This window comes from Nesoenas mayeri, assembly GCF_963082525.1.
Source record: "Nesoenas mayeri genome assembly, chromosome: 3".
NCBI classification, from domain to species: domain Eukaryota; kingdom Metazoa; phylum Chordata; class Aves; order Columbiformes; family Columbidae; genus Nesoenas; species Nesoenas mayeri.
The window spans coordinates 94,296,552-94,324,172 of record NC_137544.1 but is presented as its reverse complement, the minus strand read 5'-3'; the positions used below and the strand labels follow the sequence as shown (position 1 = coordinate 94,324,172).

Below are 27,621 nucleotides of genomic sequence, written 5' to 3'. Positions count from 1 at the left end.
TAATTAAGATTTCAGGTTGTTATGCTTCTCAATATACTCTGTCAATTTCAAACTGAGAATCAATCTCAAAATTTCTCAGAAGAAGGATTGTCTAATTTTATAAAGCTTTTTCAAATGGGAATAGTAATGGAATTATGCTGATACTATTTGTATTTTTTTCTGCAGAGCTAATCCTCCATGTTAAATGATGCCATATGTTAAAAGCAAAATGAAAAAAAAAAAAGACTTCTTGAAACATGAATTATGAATTAGTTCCATTTTTATATTTTCTTGCAGAAGAGGATAATTAAGCAAAGGGAACGAGTGCAGTTAACAGCATACTATAGTGTGCCATATATTTTCAGGACTAGTGATGTTTCTCATGCTCATTTCCTGAGAAATCTTTCCCATCTCTGCATTTCGGATACATTTGTTGTGGTACCTGAACGGCAGCATCTTAACCTTCAGGCTGAGCATCAGAAAATAGGGCTTTTATGGATAAATGCAATACTCTAATACACTGTGGTTCTTTTGTTTTCCAGAATCATCCAGCCATACAACAAGAACAATAATGGTAAGTACAGAAGAGATTATAGGTCTTGATCTATCTATAGATATGATTTTTTTGCTTTGAAAATGAAGCTTAAGAAGTACAAGCACTGTCAGTTTGAATAGGTGAAAAATCCAGTTACAATTCTGTGTGTTATATGTTTAAGTGATTTTTGATTATTTTGAATCAGTGCTGAAAAAATCTCAAGCATTGTATGTGTATCACATGTGCCAAACCACATTTAAAGTTCAAAACAATAGCTGAGTAATTTCTTGCATCACGTTCCTGTGTGGTTGGTTTGTGACTTTACCTTGAAAGTTCAGGTTCCAGAAACAGAGAAATGTTTAAATGGACAGATACATCTCTGAAAATGAGATTAAAAAGTTTTATGTATAAAAATGTCATGGACTTAATGTCCATCTTGGGTTTTTATAGCATGAGAAATTTTATTAGTCTCTTTCTGTTTCGAACTCTTAATAAAAGTTAGACAAGGACTGAAAAAAAATTCACATAGATAAAATGTTTCTCTGACTGGGAATGATTCATGACTATCCTGTAGATATTTGGAGGAAGGACTATTCACTTTTGGAAGAAGAGCAATTCTTGAGGCAAGTTTTGAAATTTTAGAGTAGAACCCACCAAAAAATGATGTGAGCTTGTTATTTTTCATTCCTACAGGTTTCAGGCTGTCCCTTCAAGTTTATTATCTCTTCCGTATGTAGAGCATTTGTGTAAATTCCCACACAGATAATTGATTCCATAGGGAACAAAGGGTAAATTTAGTTCATTGCCTTTGACATCGATTGTCATTAATAGTCCAGTGCAAATGAAAAATAAAGATGGACTACAGATCACAACATTTCAAAATAGTAGAGATATGTCTGGCAAAAGTGATGTTTTCTACTGGATGTGATATAATCCTTCTTTGTCATGAATTTGGTTTACATAGGCCTATTTCAAAATAGGATGCTTAGAGTTATTTGACTGTATTCCTCTGCTATAAAATTTTGGAAAGAATTGAAAATTTTTTCAGTGTTTCTTTCCAATTCTGCATGGGTGTCAGGAAATGAGCTCGAGATTAATGTTGAAGTTGGTGAAAAATTACCCTTCATTTCCCTTTATGTTTTTTCCTATTAATTTTACTCTGAAGATAAGACCTTTTTTTTCAGTCTCTCTTTTCCATTAATATATCAGAACAGCTCTAAAAACTGACCCAAAGAAATGGGGATTTTACCTCTATAAATTTCTCCTCACACCAAAACATGGCCAAACTTTAAGCAAAGGTTTTAAATCACTTGAGTTCTCGACGTTCCTGTGTTGTGAACCTCTGCAGACCTCTCTGCTGACAACTCAGGCTGCTCAGACTGATGTTCTGCAGTCAAAGGAATGTGCAGTAATTGTCCATTGCACTTAAATAAAGTACAATTAAAACCAAGTTTTCTGTTCAGACAGTGTGAAAAGGTTATGGCAATATTCACTCCAATTAAACATAACTGAATGTGCCATGGAAAATTACTTACCCTCCGATGAGTCGGCAGAATATGTCAATCAAACCAGAAAATATACTATTCAGTGCATTAGGAACAGTGTGGGATTATCTATTCAATACAGACATAGTAAAGCAATACTGCTGAGATCAGTTTTTCAATGACTACTGCAATAAATAATTACACTGAAATAAAGTCCCCTTTATCTGGCTGATTATGGTTAATATTATAACAGATAAAAAGTTAAAGCATCTTCAGTCAATCAGGATGTGAGAGATATAGCACTAAATCTATATACTGCCTCAGATCCTGTAGTGTAAAAAAGCTTTTGTCTTACCAAGGCAAAGTATTTGAAATTGCATTTGTAGGTGGTGAAATAACATAAGGCATTAAATGTAATCCTGTCTCCAAAGATTCAGATTTATGTTAAAATCAAAACCAATGAGGAATATAGTGTACTTTCCTAAGGAAAAAAGTGCTGCACTTTAAGAACATTACAAGAATTCTTCTTTGGTATTTAAATACAATGGTGCTTCCCAATTTTTTGTTTCAGATATCTATTCATAAAACAAAAAAACTAGAAAATGTTTTAAGGGTCTCTGTGAGGGGAGGGCAAGGATGGGATCCTCTGTGTGTTAACCACAAAATACATTTCCTCTTGTTCTGTGGATAGATGCCTAGATTAGTCATTCATTACCAATTTACTCATTTAGAGAAATAAATATTTGCTTCAAAATGCTACTTTTAAAAACATGGTTTATTCAGACATTGTACAGCTTTTGTGTGACTTCCATGAAACACAGAACCTATGAACATTGTAGTATTTTAGCCAAGATGCTTTGGAAAGTCAACTATTGGGATTTTGTTGGTTTGTTTTTTTCTTGCACAGAAAAGGCAGTGGCTTGGATTTTCAGTATTCAATCTATTCTATGTGTTTTGTGAAAGGCTTAATAGCAAATCGGGAGGTTCAAAAGTAATACTTGTGTTGTCTATTTGGTTTATTTCTTGCCTATGATCTATTGTTTGAATTTTTTTTTTTTTTTCTAATAGCCTTCAGGTTTCTTAAATGAAATTCTGTACCCAAAATGAATGTGTGCCTGCATGCAAATATCCACATTGATGACTGCATGCTGTGTGGAGACTCTGTTTTGTAATTTTTGCATTCATTTCAAATCTCTATGAATAAGTAAACTAAACCAGTCCCAAGCCTTGATGCTTGTTAGAGATATAATGCTAATGCCTTTACAAATAAAAACACTTCAGGTATGGCAGAACAGAATCAATACCCAATTTAACTTAACTAGTTCTACACTTGTTTTACACCATTTCCTGTATAATTCGGTCAAGGCAAAATATATTGAAACAATGAATATGGATTATTACCAACCCTCTGCGTATGTCTGATTTCTTCTAGTGATTTCTCCTCCCTCCACCCCATGTAGTAGCTTGCTTTGCTTGGCTTGATTTATTTTAAGATGCAACAAAAATTTAAAAAATGCTAATTTAGGGCAGCAGGGATTTTTTTGTTTTTGAAAGGATGGGCAAAACGTAAGAGATCGTAAATTCAAGTCCACTTAGGAATTTATGATAATCCAATTAAACATTCTTTCAGCTGCAGTATAAACATTCATCATGAACTTTTACACTTGCAATGCCTTTTGGTGTTATGTATTTATTTCAAAGCTGGATGGCTTTTCAGAATCTTCAGTGGCTCTCACTGAATAAATGTTTGGCCACTTATATGCCAGTAAAAGTTGAGAAACTTATAGACAGGAACCTCAACTGTGATTTGAGATCAGAGTCCCACTTCTGAATTTGAACAAGATTGCTCTCTTGAATTTACAACATGCATCTTAATGCCCTTGTGCTGGAAGTTCCTCGGGGAGTTGGGGAGGATAGGAGATTTACACTCCATAATAATGATGCACTTTAAGGTGTTTGTGGGGTATCTTTGTAGGTGTCTTTGGAGTAGTACCCAAACTTTGTTGGGTTGGTAGCTGCTGCTATGGGACATACCACATGCCTAGTGATGCTACACAGCTAATTCCTCTGTTGCCCAAATACAGCATAGCCTTAAGTCTAGTGCACCTTATATTGAAAGACCTGGATTTACTTACGGTTAAGCAACTGATTGAATTAGTAACCCTGTGCTGCTGCTTCTAGAAGATTTGAGAGAGAGAAACACATTTTTCTGTAGTTTCTCCATGAAAGGGACTATTGCACTGATTGAACATTGGAGGTGTCTCAGTTGTCCACTGGGAAAGGAGTGTGTGTGCAGATGGGAAATCCATGCCCCTGCCAGGTAAGTTTTGATTAGCAGCACTTGCAAACAGTTCTCAAAAACTGAGCTGTGTACCAGCCTGTGAGAGCAGTACCTGAGCATGGTGTCCCAAGATGAGTGTTTTACCAGGGGACAGGTGAAGCTATGAAGGCATTATGACAAATGGTCTTCGCATTATCTCCTCCTTGTTGAAGACCTTGCAAAGATTGCCTTTGGTCTCAGAGATCTCTGAGGGTGTGTTCAAGCTGTGGCATAGAGACCTCCTGCTTGACAGGTGAAACTCTTCCCAGAGCTAACTGTGTGCTGACTTAAATATTTGTGTTCTTTGTTGGATGTAACATTGCCCAAACCAGAGCTCCCTTAGCCCGGCGAGGTGTTTCTTTCAGGTTCACTCCAATATAGGTTTTCTCATGATGTCTTTTGGGCATGGAACAATTTTGTCCTAGAGATACGAGAGATCTCAGTGAATACCCAGGTTGAGATGAGGAGAAACTTGGGGAGAGAGTCACTCAGCGCAGAGAAGGATTTGTCAACACAGAGTTAGCAAACCCTGGGTAGAGCTCCTGCTGCTCAGGTGCTGTTCTGTGATCTCCTGCTGGTGTGTGGACTCTTAATACCAGTGGTTTCATTGCAGAATCACAGCACAGCCTATTAGTGATGCACACAGTCAAAATCAAAATGCCAGCTGCTAATGGCACACGGCAGTGTTGCGATGGAATTATTGGAGTTTTCTGCATGAAGGGCTTCTGTGGTAGTACAGGTAGTATTCCTGGGGCTTTCATAACCTTTCTAGCATAGCTATGTGCTAGAGGGGATTAAACAAAAAATTTAAGAAGTATTATGTCTGAATGTTCATGTTGCTCTTCGTGTTGATATTAGTATTACAGTGTCATTGAATGCTCATATTCATACACAGTGGTAAATATATTTTTTGAGAGGAACTAATGAGCTGATTTTCTACTCAAGAACTTCAATTGTTTTGATTAACTAGAAATTAAAGATAATGCAGTCCCTAGCACAGACTGGAGAACAATGATCTTATTTTCTCTTGTCCTTAAGTGAAATGTAATTAATATTTTCAAATAGCTTGAAAGGGCAGGAGGAGAAGGGAAATAAAAGAGAAAATTCTAAGCGATATGATGCAACAGAAATGAAATTATATTGTAACCGTTGCACTGTTTTCTCTAATGTTATCTCTTGCCTTGAATAAGAGGTAGAGTCTAATAAAAGTAGACAAAGCAGAAGTTCATAACTAGTAACAAAATCTGTCTCTGCCAGGGGAAGAAAGTATTATGAAAAAAACACATACTTTTTCCATTAGGCTTAACTGTTCTTCGGAGTTTATGCCATAGGAAACACGCTTTTTTGTACCTTATACGTTTCCTGAACATTTTTTGCTTATGCATGGTGCAATGAATAAAGGAAACATACAGTGATGTATTAGAAAGCAGCTTGGGAAAATATATAAACCATCGTATTTGATAATTTAAACCCAATTCTGACTGGAGAAGCATAGCAAAAAATTGCTCTTCAAGTCCTTGAATGTTCCTCTGTAATGTATGGTACTGGCAATTGGCAGGTAAAAATAAGTAGTGTAAAACCTGATGTAATGCAGTGTTTTCCTCACATGAATTCTTACTTTTTGAGCACTATCCACTTTGCACACTGAGATCATCAGTAAAATACCTTTATGAATTTCTTATTTCATCCAAACTGTGTATTTTATTGTTATTAAATAACAACTGAGTTACTTCTAGTAGCATATCCTTTAGTTACTCCTCCCCACCAAAGCCAATACAAAAAAATATGTGAAAACCAAACTGCATTCTAGACAGAAAATGAAATAATGGGAAAAAAGAGGCAAATATTTAGGGGGACTACCAAGACGGATTTACAGCCCTATGTGTAACAACTGAATTCGCCATAAACCTTGTTTGTCTCTAAGGCATAGGAATATAGTTTAGCTCTGAGAAAGCTATATGTGATTCACTCAAATTTGATGTCTTGTTACTCTTTGCATTCTGTTCAACCAATCTTTGTGGATGTTACCAGCCTCCTCCTTCCTTGATGACTGTGGAATTGGTCCCCTGATTAGAGGGTACTCCTGTGAACGTGCTGCGTTGTGCACATTTTAGCAATACTGCAAAAATGCTGTCAGTAATGTGGATTACTGGTATTATTTCACCAATAAAATAGTCCGTCTTCCTAAGAAAACATGATGTTGAATCCATGTCAGAGAAAGTAAGCAAGCTTTCATCTTTGCGTAGTATCTTCCAGCATGTGTGTTTTAATTAAATAGGGTTATTAGTTAGTCCTGCGGATAATCAGTTATGTGGGAAACAAGATCTGAATTTCCAAGATTAATGTATTTGTTGTGGGATGTTCTTTCTTCTGACATGTTACCTATAGACAATGTAGAAAACATTATTTTCACTCCTTTTCATATATCAGAAGGCAGCTTCTCTTGTTAGATCTGAGTACTTGATCTCGTTCCAGGTAAAGGCTTAGTGGAAAATTAATGCATTGGTTAATGTTTAATGCTATTTGTATTAAAATGAATGCAGGCATATTGCAGTTAGCTCTAATATATAATGACTGGTGAGTAAACCTAAGAACCATGGTACCAGCAAGGTGATAGAAACCTTTGTTATCCTGCTTCCATTTGGGTTAACAGCAGGACCAAACCACTTGTCTTATTCAGTGACTTTTATTTAAAAATTAAGACAGGCAGAATAAGAATCTATGAATTGAGAACTATGGATTTTAAAAAATTAGATTAATGCCATACTTAGATGAAGAAAAAAGTTTCATGTCTCATTGGTTGAGATGCTTAGTTTTTGCTCAGAAAATGTGAATTCTCTCCTAAAATCAACAGGTTTCTTTTGTGGAACTGCTTAGTTTATGACACTGATTCATACCTCAATTTCTCTTTGTATAAAATAGCATTAGCAACAGTTAATTATGTTTTTAAAGAGCTTTAAGGCCTGTGGATAAAAAATGTCAGTGTGCACAGGGTGTTATCTGAGCCCCAAGTACTGGTTGAGGAAGACTAGCTTTTTTTTGGAAGAGTGCTGAGCTGTAGGCTGCCCTTACAGCAGAATTAGTTAACAGAATTATGCTTATTCTCAGGCAAATATCTTTCCCTTTTATTATGATTTCAGCATGCTGCTCCCCATGTTCACATGACTAATGGTAAGGCCTTGCAGGCCAGTGCAAGTGCCATTAAGACAAGCACCATTCCAGTGATCAAGAGACAGAGGCAAAATTGGCTTGATGCTTCAGATGATGGTTTCTTTATAGCTACAGAAGAGACCAGGTAAGAGAAAATAAATTTAAGCAGGGAACGAGGCTTCGCTGCATACATGTCATTGATCCACTATTTGAATAACAGGTTTTGACATTATTGTTCGAGGTTGTATTACAGTAAAGCGCAATGTTACATCAAAACATACGTCCAACTTGACACCTCTTGCATACTAATGATATCAGTATTTCACTAATTGGACTTACTCAGTCAGAGCTACTTCTCTGTGGCAAAGATAAGAACTTTTTAATTGTTACTAATTGTAGCCCATGTACAATGAAGTTTAAGGCACCTCTGATTCCTCACCCAAATGTAAATGCATCCACGTTGTACATTATACTCTAAAATTTTTAGAATTAGAAAATATATAGTGCACAACAGAGAAATTTACAGCAGATAAGCATCTTTTCCAGTCTAGAAATTGATTTCCTTTAAAAGCAATTAAGATTATCAAATTTTCAGTCTTTCATTTACAGATTAATTGGTAAAATTTAATGAGCTTTTGCTTTTCCCAGTAGAGCTCGATGTCACAGAAGAGTCACTAGTTTTCTGGAGGCTCCTCTGTTCTTTTCTTCCCCTGTTAAGATCTGGCCATTCCCTGATTTAATTCAGACTAAGACAAGAAGTTACAATCTATTTTTGTAAAATGTGGTTGCTGGGCCTGTTATTTAAAAAACATTAAAATCTTGCTTAAGCAAGGGGATTATTACAGCAAGTAACATCAGACTGCTCAAAACTTCTGAAATTATTTCATAAGGCTGGAAAAGCTGGTAGTTGAACAAAAACAAACAATAAAATGAAGAAAGAGAACGTAGGTAAATTTAGAGCTAACAGAGGAAAATGTGCATATTTAGTCCCATTTATGGTAGATTCAGGTAGGGAAGACAAAATACTAGTATGTGACAATTTGGTAGTTATTTCAAGATCAATTAAATACAGCACTTCATTTTTCTTTTGTATGAGGAATGAGACAATTCAGAGAGTGGTAGTAGGATGATGAGCTCTTAGGCTTCTGCTATCTCTCCCAGATTGATAGCATTCACTATTTTGACAGATGTTTGACGAAAAGAGCTCAGACTAATCCCTAGTGACTATACTCTCAAAGTGAGACTGGTAACCTTTCAAAGTTTTATAGAGAAGTGCCTGTCAGGGGATGAGATTAGCCCCACTCTGACAGTGCTTGTCTCTCCCCACTGATCTCAGAGGTAGCTCAGACAACTGGCCTAGACTAGATGTTTAGATTCCAGGTGATTGAACTATGGTGACCTGAGTGCTGCTTTTGCAAAACACTCATCTGTGCCAACCCTGCCTGTTCCCATCCTGAGACACCTCCCTCCCCACTCCCGTGGCTGTGGGCACCATACCCAGGCCAGGCGGCAAGGCAGAACTTGCCCTGGTGTCCCACTCCAGACCTCCAGTGGTGGTAAACGAGGGGCTTAGTCCTCAGGTAACATTTGAAGTCTCTTGGTATGGGGAACATAGGGCAGTTAGTCCTTATTGACACTCCTTCAAACAGGGAAGGGCCTGAAGATGTTGTGCCTGAAGATGTCACAGTGGCCGGTGCTGAAGAAGCACAGCAGGGAATGCTTAAGGACTGTTGTGGGTTGAGCCCCCCAGTACCTGTCCCCAGTCTGACCAGAGCTAACCCTGTAGGTTCAGTGCTGGTACATATCCATGCACCTTCCTTCAGTGCTAGCAACACAGCAGGAGTAATACCTCTTCACTCACATTAATCTTTAAACTGTAACCAGTGAGAGAAAGCAGCTTTTTATTCTTTGAAACTCTGTTTCACATGAGATCTGTCCCTTCTCTCTCACAAAGATTCATCCCATCCCCATTAATTCCTTCCCTGCCTCAGGTGGTTTTCTCCTTTCCAACTTTTTCTTTTGATCCTGTCCACCTTTTCTCCAAGATCATTTAGAAGAGATGGTGTAGCTCATTTTCCTCTCAGCTCTTACTTGCCTCCAGCCTTTACAGCTTGAAGTGGAAAGCACTGCCTGGTTTCTGCTGCTAGGAATGCACTAACGCCCAAGAAAACAATTAAATGCTCTTCTCTTTAGTCCCTGACAGCCAGCCTGTCCTGTTCATGGAGCTGAGCATGGCCATGACAGAGTTGAATGCAATATAATTGCAATGGGAGGAGATATTTGTGAAAAAGCAGCAAACAATTTATCCGCTCCTGCCACAGAAAGAAAAAAAAAAACAAAACTGGTTGCCAGTTTGCAGCCTTTTAGGTGTTTAAATATGTTCTGAACACAGCTCAGAAATAATCATCCTGTATGAGTCAAGAAAACAAATCATTCTTTAGGGCATTTGGTTTGTGCTGCATCAGGATCTAGTCTGTTTTATTATGTGTATTTGTTCATTAAAAATACATGTAAGACAGACACATATAGAATGGTTTGGGTTGGCAGAGACCTCCAAAGATCATCTCTTGCATCCCCTCCACCATGACCAAGGATATGTTCAATTAGATCAGGTTGCTCAAAGCCCAGTCCAGCCTGGCCTTGAATCTCTCCAGGGGTGGGGCATCTACCACCTCTCTGGGCAACCCCATTTGATGTTTCACCACCATCATAAATAATTTCTTCCTTATATCTAGTCTAAATCTCCCCTCCTTTAGTTTAAAACCATCACCCCTTGTCCTATCACAACAGGCCCTGCTAAAAAGTCTGTCCCCATCTTTCTTGTAGGCCCCTTTTAAGTACTCAAAGGCACAATAATGTCTCCCCAGAGCCTTCCCTTTTCCAGGCTGAACGGCCTCTCTCAGCCTTTCCTCACAGCAGAGCTGTTCCCTCTGGCCCCTCTCCAACAGGTTCATGTCTTTCCTGTACTGAGGGCTCCAGAGCTGGACACAGAACTCCAGGTGAGGTGTCACCAGAGCAAATCAGAGAGGCAGAATCAACTCCCTTGACCTGCTGGCCACGCTCCTTTCAATGCAGCCCAAGATACAATTGGCCTTCTGGGCTGCAAGCGCACATTGCCGGGTCATGTCCAACCTTTCATCCATCAGTATCCCCCAGCCTTCCCTGCAGGGCTGCTCTCAATCCCTTCATCCCCCAGCCTGTGTGGATACCGGTGCTTGCCCCAACACATACTGATTATGACAAAAGTAAAAATATTTTTTAGTATGATTATAGGCTGCAAAAAGGAAAATTTTTTTTAGTATAATGTTTTGTTTACAACAGTCCATAATAATTTTCATTTTTCCATCCTGACACATTTTTGTTTGTGCAGTGAATTAAGGTTTAAGATGCATATTTCCATAAAATATCCAGTAGGGAGTCTAGAGGGTAAATTTTCTCAGACAGCTAAAAAAAATATACTCCAATATTTGGTTGAGAACGAAAATGTAATATTGCTGCTAAACTAAATAAGGTGCCAGTATATTTCATGCTAACCAAGCCAAAGATGCATAACACAAGCATTCCGAATCAATAGATAAGATGATTATATGTATTAATGCCTATAGCTCCATTTAAGAAGGTATTTTAAAATAAATGACCATCCTTCCCTCTCTGAATTTAAGCACCAGTCATATTTCTGTAAAGTTAAATATTGTATATCTAATTGCTTGCAGATTCCAGATATTTCTAGTGATGAACGAGTAGGGAACTAAATATTTAGAGCAGTGAAAATAATTGTAGAAAAAGTTAGCATGAGCATATATATCATCAAAACAAAATGGCTGGAGTTTACTTCTGAAGTTAAACACGCTTTAGATGCTGATCTGCTCTTCAGAGTAGAACAGGAATGTACTTTAAATCCATCGTAATGTGCATCCTCATACATTTCAGATTTTTTTTTAAGCTGTATCTATTTAAAAGCAGTTTCCTTGGCATAATTCCCATTTGCATTGCCCTCTCTCCAGGCCCAGCGGCCTCTGCACAGCTGGGCTGCATGTTATCGGATGCTGAGCCACAGTTGTTACGGCCCCTGGCCATTCTGGGGAAGGGACAGAGTGAGTTTGCATCTACCTACATACTAGTGCCGTGAATGAATCACCCATATGAATTTCTTGATTGATCTATACCTATATGGAGAGATCTCCCCTTCTTGAATACCTACCAGCATGTTCAGTGAATTTTGCCAAGGAATACAGAGGTCCACAGTTTTGCTGTTTGGTCTGTGGTGACAGGCTGCACTCCCCATGCAAAAACCTTCCTTGTGCCTCTGTGAGTCCAGCTCACTTGGGATTTCCACAGCTCTGTTCAGTCACAGGCTCTAAGCAGGGATTAATCGAGGCAGGAAACCAGGTGACAGTTCAAGAACACTTACCTTCACATTACATCATAATTTTAGGTTGACCTTTGCTGGATTCAAAATTTTTGTATTTCCCTTTACTCTTACCCTTTTTGAATGAAAAAGGAATTCTCATTCCCTGCTGTGAAATAACTTGCTCAAGATTTTATTCCAAAGTGCAAATCTGTTTATGCAATTCATTGAAAAATCACTCTTTAAAGAACCTTGCATTTATCACTACTCACCAAGGGAGACTCCTTACTGCTTTTTAATTTACTTAGATATTAACTGCTAGGATTCTCTTAGCACTAGGTACATGCTTTAGGATCAGCCAAAAGTCTCATAACTAGAAAAGAACTTTATTCAGAATATTTTACTAAATCACCTTTGCTGTAAGGAAGCTTTTTGAGTTTTAGTCCCCTTTCATTGACTTGCTATAATGTGGATTCTTTTGTAGGCCCTGTTAGAGGTTAATGCAGAAACTACTATATTGTGTGAAATTAAATTCTTTATACTGAATCACCATTCTGGGAGTTAAAAAAGAATTGAAAAAATGGGATAGTTCATATTATGGTCTCCAGAAGTCTCATGAAAATCTAATATATCAGCTTAATATCTGTTGAGTTATGTAAGACATAATCATAATCTGTGAATAAAATTATTAATATTGCTGTTGGATATAAAGGGAAATGTATCTATTGATTAAAACTTTTACGAGTTCTAGGTATGCGGTGTGCATACAGTTCCTATACACGCGCTCTGTCCATAAGAGAACACAAGTGCATGCTAATGATCATGCTTGTATAGGGACAGCTAAAACACTGTATGGAAAATGAAATTTTTTTTCAGCATTTGCATTATAAGGAATGTGTGGAAATGTTTGGCTGAATGGGTTATAGCAGCAGATTCCATATGCTTTCCCTTCATGGGCCAGAAAGCGTATTTGCATATAGAACTGCCGTTGAATGACTCGATGCTTGTTTCCTTTCAGTGCTGAAGCAGTTAGAAACCTTCTCACGGTAAGTGCAACTCCATTGGGAATGAGTTAACTGCAACTGCTAAAATTAGAACATGATCTTTAGCTGTTACCAGCAGACATTGCTTCCTTTTTGCCAATAAAATGATTTGAGAGGCATCCCTGTGGCAGAATTGTATAGGCAGTTTTCATCTCTTTCACTTTATGTTCTCTCTCCAAAAGAAAAAGCATCCCTTGATTTGCTGAGGCGCTATGTTAAAGGTATCACAATTGCTGTGATAATTACCTGATGGCACTCATTTTATTTCTGCATGTCTTGTGGCACACACAGAAAGCTCAAAAACAAACTTGCATGTTGAGAAAGAAGAGAATGTGAGGCTGACAACCATCTTTGGCAAAATCCTGGGTCTTGCCTTGCTGTCAGCAGTCTGGTTCTCTTGCAGAAGTGGGGGAGAGCAATACTGGTGCTCACAGCCCTGTCAGCTCCTGCATATGCCACTGGCACTCTCTGCAGCGTAGCTTGCTCTGTGTAAACCCTAACCTGTACTTTTAAAAGCAAGCTGAAAACTCAGGTGAACCAAACCCTTCTAAGTATCACCAGTCTTGAGAGTTGTGAATGACCTGCCCTTGACCCTTCTCCCTCCCACATGTGTTTTGTACGATGATTAGACATGGTCGGGCACAGTGTTTAAGTTACCACTTGTGGCATGTTTACTGGGAGAAAAGGGAGAAGTGGAGGAGAAATATAGAGCACATAGCTGCAAGTCTAGATCAAAGTCTGAGTTGCAGCACTGACTGCTCTGCTCCTTCTTGCTATGCACACATATAGTTCACATGACAGAAATGTTCATAAGTATGTTTTAGGTATGTTTATTTTTTTTTTTTTAGTTGCCCCAACTGTGCAAAAAAATTGTTCACCAAAACAAGTATTTTTTAATATACACTCAGGGATGACCTCTGCTTTTCATAAAGATGAGGCAATTTGATTTGAATTGGGATCCTGATTTTGAATTTCACCATACTTGGATCCAGAGCACAGTGCATTTTCATCTCTTACCTGCATGGCATTGTGACCATTAGACCCCGACCCTGTAACCGGCTGCATGAAGACACCTGGCTGCACCCTGGGAGCACCAGCTGCAAGCCTGAGAATGTGATGCACCAGCTTCTACCCTCTAACCAAAAAATCAGCCTCTAAGGATGTGATTTTCTGGTTCCTTCTGCTGTATTATATAGTTGTCATACATCTTGAAAAGCAGTGATGACAGAATATATCACTTAGAATTATGTCGAATCCTCATTGATAGGATTGCAAATATCTTATTGATTGGCTGCAGCTGAGTATAGGTGAGCTGATAACCATTTCAATCACTGTGACAACAGTGTATATGGGGAACTTGGTGGGGAATTTGGGAAGAAATTGTGCTTACTGCAATTCATGAGCGCTCCAGCTTGGCTGGCTACTGCTCAAAGATGTTACATAGTAATGAGAGTTAAAATCCATAGTCTAATAGTTCCTGTGAGCTATCATTTTGACCTGATTTAGTGCGGACTGTTCATGAATGCTACACATTGTTCACACTTCTTCCTTGACCTGTAGCTGAGGTGCTGTGATACAGAATCACAACCAGCGATATGGAAACTAGATCATAATCTCTTGCCATTTGTTTCTCATTGAGCAGCTTTCGTGGAACTACAGATATTTTCTTTCACGTGACTACTACATGAGTTTTTCCTCTCTCTCCTTTTACAGTACCTACTAAGTCAAGCTAACACTACCGTGATAATGCACAAGTTTGCTTCTAAAAGCAGGATCGTTCCATGAAGCTAAAATCAACTCATTTGAAGAATGTGATTTTTTTTTTTTTTAAACTTATAAAAGGAATAATATATATAAAGATGGAAAACATGCATGTAACAAAACCCAAGGTTCAGTATAAGTTGTGCCATTAGTTATAGCTGGTAGATTTGAAGACTGTATGGTATTAAGAGTTTTGCTTTATCAGTCTTCAGAACAAATGAAATACAACCATTCTGGTTTGGAGTGATGTATTAATCTTCTCACAGTTTAAGATGAGGTTTAAGTGACATTGCAGTAAGCTACTCACCCTGTTTAAAGCTACATGGGAAGGGAAAAGTGTTGCAGTGGTTGGAATGCTTACCTAGGGCTTGGGAAAATGTAATTCAGTTCCCTGCTCCCTCACAGACTTCCCATGAGACCGCAAGCAGGTCTTTTGAGTCTGTATCTCCAAGCATTTTGATGCCAAATTCCTCGTATCAAAATTAACAAGATGCCAAAATACTTTCTTTGCCGAAGATTTGGAGGCAATTGTTGATGTACCCTCTGTTAATTGCCTGGAGAATCAGACAAAGAGCACTTTCTTCTTTCACAGGTCTGTTGTACATGGAGCAATTCAGAAGCCTTACAGGGGATCTGCTTTTAGAGAAAGAAGATTTTATTACCTTTATTGGTAATAAAATCTCATGGAAATGCCACCCATAGTAGTCTAGTAGCTACTGACTGAAACTGAGTGATGTGTTAGTTTCAGAATTGTTTCCACTGATTAGCAGGTGAAAATTAATTAGCGCACAGCTTCAGTGATGACCGCAGGGAGACTGAGGCTAAAAACAGATGGTTGGAAATGACCTACTTACTGCTGCCTGAGAAGTCACACCGTTGGATCTTGTAAAATGATCTTGTCTGATCCTACCCTGTTGTGAGCAGAAATTCAAATTTGTTGCCTCTCTATGGGGGCTTAGAAACTGAAGTATATTTTTGCACTTGCATCTTAGTAGGAGCTTGAATATGGTTAATTCACGGGACTCGGCTATAGAGACACATTTAGAGGTGTTACTCAACCACTTGCAGTCTTCTCTACTCCCTTTGATGAAAGTCATTTTACATTCAGACAGTAGCTGCGCAAGTATCCAGAGCATTTTACATTTGGGAAGGGAAACATAATTTCTGAAATGAGACTTTTTGCAAAATTTTATTGTCTTAGGAAACCTGGGGGGAGAGAAGGGAAGAACTTAAATGAAATACTGGGATAATAGTAAGTGCATTAAGGATTGTCTTAAACACAGATGTTGGTGGAGAAGCTCCTGTATAAATACTTAACTTTTCCATAAATCTTGTTTGCTTTGTTAGACCTTCCAGAGCCAATTCAGCAAAGCTCTTAAGTGCATGCCTGACTCCCACTGAATGCAGTCTGTCAGCTGAAGTACATCATGTAGTCAGTAAAATGCCTTAGATGTCAGATGTTAAATTGAAATCTCATACAATTCTTTTAACCTGTTTTCTTACGGTTCTTGACAAATTTTGAATTTCCTGCGGTATGGTTGGCCATTTCAAAAGGTTTTCCTTCAGGAGCTGTCTTTTGTGTTTGTGCAGAGGATTTGATGTAGCTGGACCCAATCCTCTTTACAGGATGTTTTCACTGAAAGTCTTGGGGCTTAGGTTTTTGTTAGCTTCCTGCTCAGTTTTTTCCTAAATCCATATCCCCAGTGGGAATGTGTCATCTTGTAAGATTTGGTTGTCTTTTATTGTGGAAGTTAAAACCAATTTGGTTTTGAACAAGAAGAGATTTTTCTGTGAAGAAATATCTTTGTATGGGAAGCCAATTTCTCTTTTGAAGCCTTTGGAAACAGACAAAATAACAATAAAAATGCTAAATTGTCAGACCAGCAGAATCTTCTGCATATTCAAGTATCCAAGACAAAGACAAGATCAATTATACAATTGTTACCTATGGCAAGGCTAGAGTAACACTAGTTTAGGACTAAAATTAGCCTGGTCTCAACATTCCTATGCCTAAAGCACAGGGCTGTTGATGATTGTAATCCTCAAACATTGCCCAATATCAGTCTTCAAATATCTTTTTCCCGTTTTACAATTTTTGTGCCATGTGAGCAATAGTAATTTTAGTATAAACTGGGCATAGGGATAAGAATTATTTCATCCGAAGGCAGAGAAATACACAGCAATAATGTGCATGTAGGTATAGCAACTAGGGAAGTCCTGTGGTGAACAAACTGTTGCTAAAGTTAAATGGCAAAGAAGATGATAAAACTGTACAGTGGTGAACATGTTCAAAAATGTCAGTGATCTTCACAGTCTTAAAATTCACACACAACTGCCCACTAACTTTCATTTATAAATTGTTGCGTATTGGATTCTTCATTTAAATTACAGGACTAATTTTGAGTTATATCTTGGTGGATGTGTTTAATAATTTATTCTTATTGTATTCCCCTATTGTTTCTGGTTTGGTTTGGTTTGTTTTTGGTTTCTGTGTTTTGGTGTGTTGTGTTGTTGTTGTTGTTTTTGTTGGGGGGGTGGTGGTGTTTGTTTTGGGTTTTTTTGTGAGGTTTTTTGTGTTGGTTGGTTGTTTTTTTTTTTTAACTCATTAAGGTCTTTTAAATGCATGACCCTCTGGCGTTAATGTAAATAAGGCTGTGGAAAAACAAATGTTATTTGGTCTCTTTTTGTGAATAAGCTTGCATAAGTAACTACCTAGGCATTTAAATGTAGAATACCGAAGAGAACATAATGACTGAGATTGTGAAAGCCAATCACAGAGATAGCAGTTCTTGTCAAACATCTGAGGAGATGTTTGGCTGTTTGTTTTCCTTACTTGTGTTATGGATAGCAGCTCAAACATTTACCTGACAAAATACAATGAAAGCCTTGTTAGTGGAAAAAGCACAGATCCGCACGTTAAAATTCCTACATTGCCTCTGTTGTTTGATGATACCAGACAAGTAATTTAACCTCTGAGTAGCTCCACCTTTTTGTCTGTAAAATTGAATGATATTGATGTATACCTATTCTTAAAGATGCTGTACAGTTTTTAATTAAGCAGTCCAGCAAGCACTATGAGATTCTGATATGAAAAGTGCTGACAGTAGTAGTGAAGAGCAGGATAAGCATCAGAAAATGAACTCTTACAGACCCTTGGTAACATGAATATTATATATATATATATATATATATATATACACACACACAATCTTTGAAATGAAGCTGGCCTTAGAAATTAGCATCAAATCATTCTGTGGAAAAGCTTTCTCTGTTGATGCCACAGTACAGATTTCTAATCCATATTCTGCATGCGAGTTTCTGTGTGTAGAGTAAGTGCTGATTATGCAAGAGATCGATGGTGTGGAGCAGAGCCCCAGGGGAATGTTTTGTGAGGAACTTTTGTTCTCCAGCTGTTTCTGGTAAAACTGATTAATTTTGGTTTTCAGCTGTTGCTTAATAGCAAGTAGTCAGACTGCCAACAAGCTCCTCCCAATATACTTTGTGTACCTGTATTATTCCAGGAAAAGTATATGCATAATTGATAAAGAGGAAAAATATTGTCAATTTTTGAGCCTCAGATAATATTATAAGCAGTAATACAGCATCCAGGCTGAAAATCTCAGATGAAACCTACTTTGAAGTAATCAAACAAGGTAAGGAAAGAGAGAGGGAAAGAAAGAAAGAGAGAGAAAGAAAAGATGAACTAATGGAAAGCCATACAAAAAAGTTTCTTATCCTAATAAATAAAATGCTGAAGTAGTTAAGATGGGACGTTTGAAGTGTGTCAGAGTTGGAAAGAGCAACAGAAATAAATCATCTTCTCCCCTCCCCTGCCCCCCAGAGCATATAATGGAAAGTTTTCTGTTATCTTGGACTTAACCATATTTAGTCAGCAAAATATTTTTGAAAGTTTTCAACACAGTATTTAATGTTGCTGGGGAAATGCCACTAAATACTTAGAGCCCAAGGCCAGAAACAGAAATTGTATATTCTGAACATTTTCATCATCTTAATGCTTGATAATGCTTGAATTTTGAATTAATAGGGAAGATGTCTGGGGAATAGTTGCAAGCAACATTGTGTTCCACTCTTAGCCAGCTCTGATGCACATTCTCTCCAATTTCTTGCCGGTCTTAGGAAAAAAAAAATGAATGCTGCCACGTGGGTAATATTTTCATGCAATAACACGTGACGTTTAATCAGTATAGAGAGTCGCCATCCTTCTGCAAGATAGCTAGATGCTAATAAAAATCCCTACTGGTAGAGGATAAAGTTATGTAGTGTAGGAGTTCACCCACACCCTGCTGATACAGTTAGGAAGAATAAAGGATTAGCTTTGAGTTCTTCTGGTGTTTGTGAGCTGTAGGAAGCTTTCTGGCTCCTTGGATTCCCAGGGTGCCTACGTATTGACATACCTGCAGTGATCTTGTGTGTGCGTTCATGGGGAGGAGAGGTTAAGCAACTCTTTCTTTGGCAGAGCAGGCTTAATGCCTTGCAACCTCTCAAGTCGATGGTAACTAGAGAGAGGCTAATGAATTTCAGATAAGGTGCAGAGCAGCTGTCCCATAGCTCAGGTTATGCGTCTGTTGAAGCCTGAGCCACTGTTTTTTTGGTTTTTTTAAGGAGTATGAATAATTTACTTTTTACCCATTCCACCGCTCTACCTTTGCTGGGACTTATTGGTTGTAATCTACTGTACAAAGCTGGACGCTGTGGTGATGTGCCATGAATCCAAAGACAGACCTTTCTCCCTTTCGTTGAGCTCTGTGGTGTCCATAATTCCTACCAACTTGATCAAGGTTGTATTTTTTTCTTTAAACTGTGCGTACCACAAATCAGTCTGGCGGGGTCTCCACGCTGCTGGTTTCTGCAAGAAGTCAGCGTTGCACTGACACTGGAGTGTAATCATTTCTGTTCTGGCCATCTGCAGCAGGTGACTTTAGTCTCTTGGTGGTACGTACCAAGCTCACAGAGGAACTGGGAGGATAATTTAATTGCTGATTGTTAAGATTTAGATTCGGTCATCATATGATGACTGCTGTAAGACAGCATTTCTTTAATTTCTTCTCTCTGAGCATCCTAAACCCCTTTAAAATATTAATGAAATTTGCCATTTTCAGGGAAAATGAAAGCATGAAAAAACCTGTTGAACGAGATGATTTTTCCAAAAGCCATGCCAGTTGTTTGCAGTAAAACTGGATATAAATAATTTCAATAATGGGTTAGGTTCTAGGCACTCTAAAAATGCCACAAAGAGATGGTTTCTGCTTTGAGGTGATTTTGATCCAAGTAGATTTTAAATCAGCAGAAGGTATAAATACACCGGTAGCTTATGCCATGCAAAAAATCAGATGTGACACAGTTATAGAAGTCTGTTCTTTAAACACTTGACCTGGATTTTTCCTCCCTGTAAATAAAACACTCAAAACCCCATTATTTATTTCTTCATATATATATACACATGCACACACATATACACATAGTAGCTATAAGCTGTTGATCTGAAACACAAAATGTCAGAGAAACCCTCAAGGTGGTGCAATGCTTGAAAATACTATATTAAGCTGCTTAGGAAGATCTGACACTGTAATTTGTAACTGGTGTATCTGTAAATTATTGTTCACAGAGAACAGTTTTTCTCCATAAATATTTATACCAAATTGGAAGATAAACACCAGCAAAGGAAAACATTTCCTTGCTAGGAGGATAAAAATAAGACAAGCTCTTAAAACATTTAAATGATGCTGGCATGTCTACAGCAGCACCTCTTTAATCTTATAAAGGTTGTACCACTCTATCTGCCATCTGTATGAGTTTTATAATGTAACTAAGTGGCTCATGGCAACTGCTTTCTCATAGTCCAATGCTTATTAAAACACTTCCAATTTGTTTTATAAATGAAAATTTCACAAAGGAGCTTAATTTTGAAAAGCATATGAATGTCAATCCACTTCTGCCTTCCAAATACATATCTCCTAGTTTCTGTCATTTTGAAATTAGATGAAATCTTTAATGGAATATGGGTTAGCTTTGGCTCAAAGTCCTGAGGAAAAAAAACAAACTGTCTAAACCAGCAAGCTACATAGACAGTTAAATAAAATACTTCTCATTTCCACACAGGTAGAAATGTAGGAAGTGCTGGGAGTCGTTCAGTCTCTTTGTAACCTGTCAGGTTTCTAAGGATCTGTGCCTACAGCTTCATTTCAGTCAAATTCTCTCTGAGCAGACTCAGCATTGCACACATTCCTGCCTTCCACTTTGTTTAAAAGCCTGTTCAAATTAATAGAAAGTCTATCAGCCTCCTAAGATAATTCCCCACCTTGTAATTTAATCCACCGAATAGTTACAGTGTACCTCTGGATACAACAAGCCCTCAGAGAAATGAGTGATAATTAGGTCTAATAACCCCCAAGGAATGATAGTTATTTTTTAAATAGTTGTTTTTCCTAACTGGGCTTGAGCTTGCACTGAAAATTTACATTGCATGAAACTTATATTGCCCTGGAGCAGCAGCAACTTCACTAATCTTTTGTGTCGAAGACTTTTTTCAATTTAGTTTTTCTCTCTGAATGTCTCCATGGTTAGACTGGCTGCAGATTTCACAGACTGCAAAATCCTGCCTTGCTGTCATTAATGTGTGAAACTCCACCTCCTCCCAGGGTTCGACGTATTTTGTACACCTGACACATTTAAGTTGCTGTTTACAATTGCCAAGTTCTACCACAATACTTCACCCCAGTCTAGAGACTGGATGGAATTTCGGCTACAATTGTCCAGGGGATCAGTTCTCTTACGCCCGCTTGCCAACCTGTCCATACCAACAATAAATGGGTAATAATAACATTTCCACAGTACTAGGTCTTTGTATATAAAGATGTTGCTCAAATCGCATCAGTCTAAGAAAGACTTGGGCAAAAAAATCACACTAATTTTGGTAGACGATGAAACATAATACTATGCTCTTCAACATAAAACTCTGCAGCCAGGTTTGTGTTAGGTCCTTAATATCTTTTTAGGTGAAACAGCATCAAAAGCACTTATGGACCTCGATATTTAAGAAGAGTTATGGGCATCTCAAAAGTGTGTGTGTGTTGGGGGCAATTCCCCTTAATTGGAAAATTTTGTTTCTTTCAAAATAAGGTTCGTCACCTGCTAAAATATCAGTGTGCCTTTCATGCAATTAATTTTTCTCACAGTAAAAAGCTTCTGCCATAACTTGAATTTCTTTAGTATTACTTCGGAAGCACTGTTGGTATAGCTGAGTAGACCAAAGTTACTCTAGTCATCACAACTCTGAGTCTAATGCAGAGGAGGCGAGACAGATGCATAACAGTTTATATATAGAAGCAGTAACAGACACATATACGTGATATAAAGAGAGCTAAAGCAAGTAATGCCTTTAATTCCTATTAGAAAAGGCTTGAACAACACATTGTTGACTAACATCAATGGAAGGTCATGTTTCTTTATTTTATTCAAGTTTAAAAATTGCTGCTGTTTCAATGTATGGCATAATTAGAACAGGGAAGTTTTGAGTCAGCTTTTACAAATGACAAATTTTGATAGCAACTATCCTATTACTGAGAGATCTGGACATAACAGACTATATAGCATTGTGCTTAAATTCACCAGGTGGTTAGTTACATGGAATTCACTTAGATCCTGAGGAGGGGTTGGTTCATTGAGATGATTTGCCTGATTAAATTTAGGTGTGGCATAAATACCCTATACAGCCTAACTGTTGTTTCTACCCAGTAGGTTCTAATCTGTGTATGAAACCTGCAAAGAGAAGCTAGACCTCAATAGTGTGTGGTATTGTGCACGTTTCCATATTTCCCTGAATAGGTGCCAGGGGTTGTATGTAGCTTTATCTGCAGTTACTAATTGAAGTTTCATGCAGACATAAAGAATTTGTCTTATTCCTACATTAGCAGCAGTTCATCACATTTGACAAAAAAATGAGCACAGTGGGCTTTATATACCAATCACCTATTAAAAGTTTGATTCATTCTCATACCTTTGGTCTCAGGAGGGCTAGAAGTAGGATACAAACTCTTTAAAATACTTTTAAATTCGCATTTCAAATGAAGTCTGTAATGCATCATACTTCAAGCACTAGTTCAAAAGTCAAAGGCAAAATCAGTGGAAAATTGCAATTACTCTTTCATAACAACTGCAAAGGATGTTATCAATGCTACAGTTATTAAAGCCATTTATTGCCATCACCGAATAAAAGCTTTATATAATTAAAACATATGGCTGGTATTAACTGAAAAAGGGACAGGAAATTGAACATTAAAGGTGAGTCTGCTCTTAATTCACTGTATTGTTGTGGGAGGGAGGAGAGTATGTTGAAGTGCTCGGAGTGAAAGGGCCACCGACAGCCTTATCTTTGAATTTCCTGTCTTTCATCAGCTTCTATTACAACCTGCATGTTAAAGTGTTAAGAAAGACTCTGAAGCATTACAGAACCTGATCAGTGCCTCTCAAAAAGCTTGACTGTATTTAGATGCTAAATTCTGTAGTGTAAAGAATCAGCTCCATCCACCCTTTGTATTTTTTGTCATAAAAAGAACAGTTTGGGCTTTTAGTGAAATGCTTGTTTTAAATATTATGTTTAATGAAGTCAGTGGAAATTTCCATTCTTGGAATTTTATTTCTGAAAGGCTACACCCCAGAGAACTAATTTCTAGAAGCATTTTCACTGTCCTGTTTAAATAGAAGTGCTGGTTTGTCTTTTTAGAGTGCATGCGAGATTAGTTCTTCTCACAGTCTATATTGAGCTGCTTTTGCTTATACTACCTGAAGAGTAGACTCTTTTTTGGTCTACTTTATGTAATGTTGATGATGACTCCTTTTTTGTTCTGCCTTTTTTTCATTCTAGTTTTGAACTAGTATTTGGTGAGAATAACTGTCTCTTTGGACTTTACTGTCCTTACACAATAATCACACATTGTAATCTCAAATACTTTCCTGTCCTTACATATAGTGTTAGCTGCAAATTGCTTTCCTGAGTAGGAACTTCTTGGCAGTTTATGAAGTTGCCTTATTAAAAATTCAGAAGGGCAGACTATTATCTAACACTTTTTAAACTGTGATATTCTCAATTGATTAATGACCACGTATTCAGTAAATAAATACAGAGTTTTGCAAAGAAATATGTCAAAAGGGATCCAGTTATCTAAGATTTTGCTGGAATGATCCCCATTACTAATCAGTGTGGGTGACAGCTATTGTCTATTCATATGAATTTACAAAACCTGTCTGTCTCATTATTTTAGAAATGCATGTTTCTATCAGTCTCAGGTTACATTTCTATGATCGTACTATACTGTAAGGTATGCAATATCTTGTCAGTCAGTTTAATATCTTCTTAGGCCTAATTTAAGATGACCATGTAAAGTAAGTTTGTGTCTCTGTGGGATTGTGTGAAAAGCCTAAACTTAACTTTCTGGCAATTCCTTTTATTCTGTTCTTCTTATTACTGAATGATGCTAAATCCTGATTTGGGATTTCAGGCCCTGAGGTGCTCATGACATCCTTCTTTCAAGCATCTAAAATGACTAATTCTCTGAACCTTTTAAATATATTAACCAAAATAGATGTATTTTTCAGGGTCCCTTTAGCCTTTAAAAGCACAGTATATTCTCCTGATTCTGGCTTTTTGTTTTGTCTTTGATTATGTTATCTTTTGTGTTCCTTACTTGACTGGAAGCTTATATTCCTGCAACTAAACCAGTAACTAAATATGTGTTTGAAATTTCATATGCAAATTATTATTTTAGTATTCCATAGATTTTATTTTAAGCTGATGCTGTATTTTCAGTGTCACGTGCCAACATTTTTCAGTTTCGGTGTTAACAACCCATTAAATGAAAGGGACAAATAACTTCTTGAGTTACCATCTCAAAGCCTTGATGCAGGTAGACACATCATCATGCTGTAGTTTGCAGTCAGGTCACATTTTCAACTTGAAAGTTTAAATTAGCCTGTTCTTATTTAGCGTTCAATGCCCCACTTTCATTCATTTCCATAAGCTCAAAATCTCTGTAATTTATAAAACTGCAGAAATGAAAGCTAGGCTTCTGGACTTGAGTGAATTCAGAAAAGAGGTAATTTTCCAGTAATGTCTAATATTCAGGACTGTGCCCATGAAGTTGGTTCTTTACATACTCTGTGCGTGTCATTTCTGTGTTTTCTTATACTCTACCCTGGATACACTCAGCATTGTGGTTATTGATTTATAATAGTAGAGAGACAGAGCAGTTGGAACATAACAAAGATTTTTGTTTCAGAATTAACTATGCTTGGATTTATAAGATTACAATATAAACAACGTGGTTGCCTGTAGTCAATATGTTTGATCTATCATCTGAAAGTCTAAAATTACAGTGAATTTATAGCACCTGGAAGGCACTAGTACAAAAAGCCCAGAGATTTGTATCATGTGTTATCTGCAGAATTGATACAGTGTGAATAACAATTGCTCCCAGCCCATCACTTTTACAGACGTAACATGTTCACTTGAGTGCCAATGAGGTTCTTTCTTCTGTGGTCCTTCATGCCTGTACTGAGAAATTCCCATGGAGGGATTCCCCATTTGAGCATTCTGGCCCAAGACTTCATGTAATTGAACCTTGTTGTCCAAATATTGTCTAACACCAACTCACTTTTCACTGAGGAATTGTCAGTTACTAGTTGGAGACAACTGTGAATCATCAGTTGGTGGACAGGGCTCACTCTTGTTGAGTCTAAGTCTCTTTTCCATGAACTAGCCTTCCTGCTCTGGTAAGAGTATTTGTTATATTTGTTAATGGCTCTTGAACAGTCTTCTGTTAAAGACTGAGATTTATCTCTTCTGTTGTTTCTCTCTTTCTTCCCCTCCTTTCCTCTTTCTCTCCATACAGAAAAATCCGTAAGAAGTTCACCAGATCACAGCTGAAGAGAGCTTCCAGGACACCTTGTTCTCCGATCATTGCCAAGACAAAGTTTCTCATGAACAATAGGCAGGCACAAACAGACCCGGGAGCCATCATGCACTGAAGACATAACAGCATCAGCACCATAATCATGTCAGAATCATGTTCAATTGTGAATGCAGATACAACAGGACCTTCCACATCTTCGAGACAGAAACAATGTATGGACAGATTGTGGCTGGGTTCTGTGTTCTGGGCACGATCCAGCAGCAGCCCTTGTTTTCCCTCCTCTCTGCAGGGGCTACTTCTGGTTAACTGTGCAGGTCTATCCCAGATTGTCCTGCTGTTCCCTCTGTTCCCAGTCATCGGCGCTGGATGGTCAAGGAGGGACTGTTTGCACTGACCACACTGAAGGAGTATGGATGCAGAGTCCACCCACCACATTTGTCTATGCCTTCTAGTGGCTTGGTACAAAAATATGCAGCTTGCAAATCAATTGCAGTGTCCTTAAAGTGGGATTAAGCCTTGAGGGGCTTGCATTTTCAAAAAGAACTGCAGTCTTGGGATAGTCATATTTTTCAGTACTGGCTTGAGTCACTTTGGATTTGATTTTCTGAACTGCTGAGCATCCAGACCCTGAAATGTGGACAGGAGTTTTTTAGCAGTTCTGAAATTAGACTGAATTAAGAAGTGCCCATGATTAGTGTCCAGTTTTCAAAATGCTGGCCATATTAGCTTTGGTTAATATCCTGGAAAGTATGTGTGGCAGTGAACATCCAGCTGGACTAGTTGCATGTGTAGGAACTGGTCCCATTGTCTATATATTTGCAAGCATCTACCTATTTATTTGGGTATTTTTTGCATTTCTTGAAGCCTGTTCTAATAGTGAAAACCAGCAGAACACCATTCCCAGGAAAACATGAAGAAATAGAGTATTTTCAATTAGAAATGTCTCTTCACAAAGTAATTTCTACATTTTGATATGTCTGGATAAAAAGATGTCTTGCAGAATGCTTTGAAGTTCATAATTGTAAGGCTACAGGTGGATACTTATATGGAGAGATGATGTGCCTTTTGAAACTACTTGTAGGAAACTTGTCCCTGTGAAGGTGGGAATGGCAACAGAGGCAGGTCTTTTTTCTACTCAGGTACTTACAGGTGAACAATCTCTGCCCTGCTTTGAAATCAAAGGCAACCAATGTGTAGCACTGCTGTGTAAACCTAATTGGGATATGTGGATTCTGTGAGGCAGGTTGTGTGTCCTTCAATAGGTTGTGTTTCCATATGGCTTTTTAAGAGGTAATCAGACACTAAACGCATCACAGTAGGCTGATATGAGCTGCAAGACTTCTTTTTTCTATCTCTTTACTGGGTAGCTCTAACAGTATAGTATAGGTGTGAGGTTTTCCTCCAGCTGTGGATGTGCACTCAGCTCTGTGGTTGAAAAGACAGATGTAAGTGGTGTCTCATACCTCTGGATGATTCCCAGAAAATCCTTTTCCCCCAATGCGCTGTATGGTTTCAGCCTGAAAGAGCATCTGTAATCTCAGCCTATAACTAGCCATGCTTTCCCTGTAGGATTTTGAGCTCTTGGGACAGTGATGCAGATGCTTCTTCAGAAAAGAAAGCACATTGACCTCCTGAAGGCACTTGCTGATCATCTGGAGTGATGGATCCAGGTCTTGTCCACTGTCTTTCACCCGCAAGAGAAGGATGAATATGAAGGAGAGGTTATGACATGAAGTGCTCCTAGTAGTACCCTGAGCACCCTGGTGAATGTTGCTGATTTGGACTCAATTAGAGAAGACCTGGGATTCACCTGCTTACAGTTCTTTCTAGTAGCTGCTGCAGTGTGCAGCCCTAGGAGTCTTTCATAGCCACAGGATCTGTTTTTCCCTCACAGCAGGAGGGCTTTTTATCAGATAACTGAGCAGAGACAACCTATTCTTATTAGTAAGAATTGCCTTTATTAACTACGACATATGGAAACACCTTCTGTATAATAGCTTCCTCACCCATTAAAATAAAGGAAACATGATTATTCAGCAATTTGGTTGACTGAAAGTATGAAAAACATGACGA

The 27,621-nt window shown here is 38.0% G+C and overlaps 1 protein-coding gene across 1 annotated transcript in view; it reads left to right on the top strand.

Moving 5' to 3' along the window:
* MTA3 (metastasis associated 1 family member 3) overlaps positions 1-25,663 on the top strand; it is a gene marked incomplete at both ends in the record, with an annotated part of 128,616 nt that extends 102,953 nt beyond the window's left edge. The window contains 3 exons of the mRNA XM_080342161.1: positions 522-553; positions 7,459-7,613; positions 25,528-25,663. Coding sequence (XP_080198287.1) covers positions 522-553; positions 7,459-7,613; positions 25,528-25,663 — 323 coding nt within the window. The remainder of the gene's footprint in view (positions 1-521; positions 554-7,458; positions 7,614-25,527) is intronic.
* Positions 25,664-27,621: the final 1,958 nt, after the last annotated feature.